This window comes from Cibotium barometz, chromosome 27 (genome assembly GCF_041138505.1).
Source record: "Cibotium barometz isolate CiBa-2024 chromosome 27, ASM4113850v1, whole genome shotgun sequence".
In the NCBI taxonomy this organism is placed as follows: domain Eukaryota; kingdom Viridiplantae; phylum Streptophyta; class Polypodiopsida; order Cyatheales; family Cibotiaceae; genus Cibotium; species Cibotium barometz.
In genome coordinates, this window is record NC_141072.1 from 50,115,361 (window position 1) to 50,121,979 (window position 6,619).

The 6,619-nt window shown below is 48.0% G+C and overlaps 1 protein-coding gene across 1 annotated transcript; it reads left to right on the top strand.

Annotated features, from left to right (window-relative positions):
* Window positions 1-526: 526 nt before the first annotated feature.
* Window positions 527-2,905, top strand: LOC147623489 (delta(24)-sterol reductase-like). The gene is made up of 2 exons (XM_086821655.1): window positions 527-2,017; window positions 2,175-2,905. The coding sequence occupies exons 1-2, from the start codon at window positions 767-769 to the stop codon at window positions 2,631-2,633; spliced, it is 1,710 nt and encodes a 569-aa protein (XP_086677781.1). The 5' UTR covers window positions 527-766; the 3' UTR covers window positions 2,634-2,905.
* The last annotated feature ends 3,714 nt before the right edge of the window (window positions 2,906-6,619 follow it).

Genomic DNA, 6,619 nt, shown 5'->3' on the forward strand with positions numbered 1-6,619 from the left:
ATTCACAATTTCATAGATACAAGGTTACTATGGATAATGGATTCTGGAAGTTTTTTAAAAAGTAACTGTTTATTTAGCGCAACGTGATTGATGAATTGCGCGTTCCCAAATAAAAATAAAAAAATTCAGACGGGCAGATGGGGTGGTCTCGAGCGTTGTGCTCGATTTTCTTTTACCGTTGGATTATGGGAAAATAGAATAATAGAGATAATAATATCTTGTCTGAAGAGAGCTTGCCAGCTCAGACCTGGGTGGCAGCTCGCGCGTGTGACCTCCTGCTTGCGCAGGCTCGCAGTGCGGACTTCGAACCTTGCACGACGATGGCTCATAACCTACAAAGAGATCGTGCGCGACAACACCTACACAGAGATCGGCAGGAAAAGTCGAGAGATCTCTCCGCCAAAAAAAACCAAAAGTCTGAAATATAATTTGTCTGATTGCGCTTCAATTTATTTACTTTTTTGCCTCGGCCTCTGTCCGTGGGCCCCATATCAAGATTTTTTTTAAATAAAGTTGCATTGGATGCCATTGGCTCCTCTCCCACCAACCAACTTGACGATTCTGCTGGCGCCTGCTAGCATCCACTCTCATCCTTAGGAACAGCCTGCACTTTAAAGACCTCTCCCCCTTTCCCCTCCATCCTCTCACCCGGCGCCTGCCCTTCCCCTTGTCAACATGGCGGCGTCCGCCTCACTGTAGCTCACCCAGCTCCTTTGTCCACAGTTCACCGGACCCTCACCGCCGTGGTTGCCTTGCCTCCGGCAGCATGTCGGACCTCCACCAGCCGCTGGTGCGTCCCAAGCGTAAGAAGACGCTGGTGGACTACCTCGTAAAACTCCGCTGGATCATCGTCATCTTCGTCGTGCTGCCCATTTCCTTCACTTTCGACGTCCTCACTTACTGGGGCGACAAATGGTCGGCCAGCAAGTCTTACAAGAAGCGCCAGAAAGAGCATGACGAGAACGTCGTGAAGGTGATCAAGCGCCTCAAGGAGCGAGACCCTCAGCGAGACGGCCTGGTGTGCACAGCCCGCAAGCCCTACATAGCCGTGGGCATGCGCAATGTGGACTACAAGCGAGCTCGTCACTTCGAGGTCGACCTCTCCGCCTTCCGCAATGTTCTGGAGATCGACACCGAGCGCATGGTGGCTCGCGTGGAGCCGCTGGTGAACATGGGCCAGATCACACGGGTGACGGTCCCCCTGAACCTGTCCCTGGCTGTGGTGGCGGAGCTGGACGACCTCACAGTGGGCGGTCTCATCAACGGCTACGGCATTGAGGGCAGCTCCCATATCTACGGCCTCTTCGCCGACACCGTCGTCGCCTACGAAATTGTCCTCTCCGACGGGAAGCTCGTCAAGGCAACTGCCGACAACGAGTACTCTGATCTCTTCTATGCCATTCCCTGGTCTCAGGGAACCTTGGGCCTCCTTGTCGCCGCCGAGATCAAGCTCATCCCCATCAAAGAGTATATGAAGGTTACGTATGTGCCCGTCCGGGGTACCCTCCGTGAGCTTGGGCAGGCATACATCGAGTCCTTTACAGATCCAGACGGAAACCAGGACTCCAGCGACAAGGTGCCGGATTTCGTGGAGACCATGATTTACAACTCGTCGGAGGCCGTGTGCATGACGGGCCAGTACGCTTCCACGGCGGAGGCCAAGAAGAAGGGCCACAAGATCAACCAGCAGCGTTGGTGGTTCAAGCCCTGGTTCTACCAGCGAGCCCAGACAGCGCTGAAGAGGGGCCAGTTCGTGGAGTTCATTCCTACCAGGGACTACTACCATCGACACACGCGCTGCCTCTACTGGGAGGGCAAGCTCATCCTACCCTTCGCAGACCAGTTCTGGTTCCGTTACCTGCTTGGCTGGCTCATGCCGCCCAAGGTCTCCTTCCTCAAAGCCACGCAAGGAGATGCCATCAGGAACTACTACCACGAGAAGCACGTGATTCAGGACATGCTTGTCCCGCTCTACAAGGTGCCGGCCGCCCTGGAGTTTGCTCACAGGGAGTTGGAGGTCCGTTAACTCAAAAACCCAAGACTTCAAATAGGTGGTTTCATTGCTTGTTCAAGGAATAATTGAGAGTTTAAGTGCTAATCGCATTTTTTGGTTTCATCATTTGTTTTTGGGATTATATAACCGTTTGATGAAGAAGTGGCTGTGATTCGTGCAGCTATACCCCATCTGGTTGTGCCCCCACAAGCTTCACAAGTTTCCAATCAAGACGATGATCTACCCTGAGCCTGGCTTCGAGAGACACCGCAGACGAGGGGATACGCTATACGCCCAAATGTACACCGACATTGGCTTGTATTATACACCGAATCCGATCCTGCGCGGCGAGGAGTTCGACGGGATAGAGGCATGCCGGCGGATCGAGCAGTGGCTGATAGAGAACCACGGCTTCCAGGCCCTGTATGCTGTGACGGAGCTGAACGAGAAGGACTTCTGGCGCATGTTCGACGCGGGCCTCTACAACCGGTGCCGGGACAAGTACAAGGCGGTGGGCACGTTCATGGGCGTGTACTACAAGTCCAAAAAGGGGCGCAAGACGGAGAAGGAGGTCCAAGAAGAGGAGCAGAAGCTGAGCGAGAATGCGTATGCAGATCTTGAGGCTCCCACGGAGGATTAGACTTTAGCCCACATCCAATCCCCACGAAAAGGGCTCAAAGTTTTGGTCTCTCATTGACCTGGCTAACAATCACACCTCCTAGCAGCAGTGACTTTTTTCTAGTGATATGACGACAGAGATGTATAAAGGGTCGTCTTCAGGACCTCCTTTTCCACTGACTGTACTTCTTTTGGGTGTGCCATTTTGCATCGTTGGGCGTTGTTAGGTTTGCCAAGGTTCTAATCCCAGTTTTTTCCCCCTTTTTTAATGAAAATGGAACACAAATTGTGTAATGGAAAGGTTTTTTTTTTCATGTTAGTGCATGAAGAGAATTATCATGTCAAACTTATTATTCAAGCAGCCGAAAGCTTTTAAAAATCATTTCATTAATGAAACGTTACCATGACAACGAGACTGGCAAGCCGTATGTATGCGTTTCCTAAGGCATGTAACCTACAATTTTACCACAAAATCCTAATCTTCTGACCTACATGCTTGTACACTAACCAGACTTTTCCGAACTCGAACCAGAGATCGTATCCTTCCAAAGCTTGTGGATAGTCACAACATCAAACAACTTCGGATAAAGAAAAATGATAAGACTATATATACGACAACGTTACCTAAACCGCTTGCTATAGCTATGGAGCTTCCCTACCCTACATTTAGCCTTCTCACCTAGAGATTGAATATAGGCATCCAATGTGACGCGGGAAAACTATCCAAGGGGACTTGGTGTCTCGAGGGTATGCTAGCCTGCCCCGCATATAATGCCTCTATATGGGGAGGAGGTGCAAGGAGAGGCAAAGCACGGACCTGTGGTGGTAGACACCCTGGGAACGCACTCACGCATCAGGTAAGAACACGTGAGCATGTTCTTACTTGATGCGTGAGTGCGTTCCCAGGGTGCCTACCACCACAGATCCGTGCTTTGCCTCTCTTTGCACCTCCTCCGTGAGTATGTTCTTACCTGATGCATGAGTGCGTTCCCAAGGTACCTACCATGGGTCTGTGCTTTGCTTCTCCTTGCACCTCCTCGCGCTAGTGGGTGACGTGGAAAAACTATCTAAGGGGACTTGGTGTCTCGAGGGTATGCTAGCCCGCTCCGCATATAATGCCTCTATAAGGGGAGGAGGTGCAAGGAGAGCAAAACACAGATCCATGGTAGGCACCCTAGGAACACACTCACGCATCAGGTAGGAACACACTCGCGCTATTGGGTGACGTGAGAAAACTATCCAAGGGGACTTGGTGTCTCGAGGGTAGGCTAGCCCGCTCCGCATATAATGCCTCTATAAGGGGAGGAGGTGCAAGGAGAGGCAAAACACAGATCCATGGTAGGCACCCTAGGAACACACTCATGCATCAGGTAGGAACACACTCGCGAGTGTGTTCCTACCTGATGCGTGAGTGTGTTCCTAGGGTGCCTACGCGAGTGTGTTCCTACCTGATGCGTGAGTGTGTTCCTAGGGTACCTACCATGGATCTTTCTACCTGATGCGTGAGTGTGTTCCTAGGGTGCCTACCATGGATCTGTGTTTTGCCTCCGCGAGTGTGTTCCTACCTGATGCGTGAGTGTGTTCCTAGGGTGCCTACCATGGATCTGTGTTTTGCCTCTCCTTGCACCTCCTCCCCTTATAGAGGCATTATATGCGGAGCGGGCTAGCATACCCTCGAGACACCAAGTCCCCTTGGATAGTTTTCCCACGTCACCCAATAGCTTCTTGCCTTCACACCTAGAGATTGAATATAAGTACCCATCATGCTTTTTTTGCCTTCCACCTAGAGGTTGAATATAGGCACCCAACATTTCTATGGCAGTGAGACGGGCCTTAATGGGCTTGATTGATTAATTAATACCTTAGCTAAGCCTAAACTTAAGGTACCAGTGAAGAGGACCACCAACTTCCCTACATTCAACCTTCTCACTGAGAGATTGGATTTACCCATAGCTTTTTTTACCTTCACACCTAGAGATTGAATATAAGCACCCATCATGCTTTTTTTTGCCTTCCACCTAAAGGTTGAATATAGGCACCCAACGTTTCTATGGCAGTGACGGGTCTTAATGGGCTTGAAGCCTAAACCTAAGGTACCATCGAAGAGCACCCATCATGCTTTTTTTTTTTTCCCTTCCACCTAGAGGATGAATATAGGCACCCAACGTTTCTATGGCAGTGACGGGTCTTAATGGGCTTGAAGCCTAAACCTAAGGTACCAACGAACACCTAGCGACCACCAACGTGCATTGGTCGGGAAAAAAAAAGACGAAACGACAGCGACCACCCAAAAAAAAAAAGAAGATTGACCACTAGGCAACGTTCCCTCTCTCTTCAACATGCTTCACTCTCTCTTGTGGGACTTCTGCCCGGTTGAACTTACCTTTTGAAAACTCTCTCTCTTTGACATGTTTCGCTCTCTTTCATGAGACTTCTGCCCTGTTGAACTTGCCTTTTTTGAACTCACTTAGAACATTGGTCGTTTGCTCCATCTCTCTGCAACGTTCGCTCTCTCTCTTTCTCGTGGGGCTTCAGCCCACCTAAGAAAAGCAACCAGAAGAGATTATAAAGCTTGCTGCTAAGCGTCCATAGATCGATCTCGACGTTTAGAGGAAAAAAAAATACCTTTCGAGTTTAAAGGATAACCTTGGTTTTTTTTTTTCTATCAACTTTACCCACAGCCCGCCATCCACTAATTAATTAATGAAAAAAAACAATATCTTGGTCCCATATTGACTTACGTTTCCTCATTTTGTTGTTGGGAGGGTTGAGGTTACCTTGGTATGGGGAAGTAAAATTTGAATTTTTTATTCAAGTTTTAAACTTTAAGATTTTTTAATGATAAGATAATTTTTATAATAATGATAAGATTTTAATGATGGTTTTTTGGGTAAAAATTCTATTTTGTAATTTCTCCTTAATGGGATGTGTGTTTTTGACATTTGGTACTCGGGTGGGTGTGTCTAATTAAAGTAACATGTGGTGGGAAGATTTTGACATGTAGTACTAGGCATGTGTTTTGGACATGTGGTACTAGGGTGGTTGTGTCTAATTAATTGAAGTAACATGTGGTGGGAAGATTTTGACATGTGGTACTGGGCATGCGTGTTTTTAACATGTGATACTGGGGTGGGTGTGTCTAATTAAAGTAATATGTGTTGGGAAGATTTTGGCCTTCGTCCTCTCCCTCTCTCTCTACCTCTCTCTCTCTCTCTCTCTCTCTCTCTCTCTCTCTCTCTAGTAGTCATTGCCTTACCATGTGCATTTAACAGCCTCCGTATGTTAGTAATGAATGGTACATGCCTCTTCCCACACACAAAGGTACCGACATGTTTTTCAGCTAGTGGAGGGTCTAGCGTGATAGACTATGCTTTCATATCTGTAGATGCGGTACATCTCATAGCTGAGTATGTGATTGGCCCTAAGTACCCAGAATCGGATCATGCTCCCCTGTACCTCAAGGTGAATATCCCATACATGACAAAAATGCAAACACCTACTACAGTAGGTTGGTCTTTTTGTATTGACAGTGACAAGAGGGAGCAATATGCTGAAAATATTGATGCATCACTAAGAGGAATACACAGGCTGAGCTGGACTAAGGTACAAGGAGATCTACTATCGGTGGCACATACATTATTAGGACAAAAAAAGAGTAAGAAGAAATGCACCAAGGGGCTGCCACAAAATAAATGGTTCGATGATGAATGCAAAGAAGCTAGGCTGAGGATAAAAAATCTGCAGAATAGTGACGCACGCAGGGAAGCAGAAAAGCACTTCCATACACTCACCCAAAAGAAAAAGAGGGCATACATTCTAGAAAAAGAGTGGCAAGATGCCATTGAATTTGCCAAAAATCCAAGAGGTGCATGGAGGGGCACAGGGAAAGCAAAGGATATCATGGGAGACTTCACGGAGGAAGAAATGCTCAAGTATGTCAAGCAATTATATATGCACCCACATGCCCCATCTATGGTCACAAATGCAGTCCACCTTAATAGCCCAGAT

Bases quoted from the DNA above. Each gene is read 5' to 3' on its own strand.
- LOC147623489 (XM_086821655.1), top strand. From the start codon at position 767: ATGTCGGACCTCCACCAGCCGCTGGTGCGTCCCAAGCGTAAGAAGACG. The intron at 2,018-2,174 runs GTCCGTTAACTC...TGATTCGTGCAG, and splicing joins TTGCTCACAGGGAGTTGGAG to CTATACCCCATCTGGTTGTG.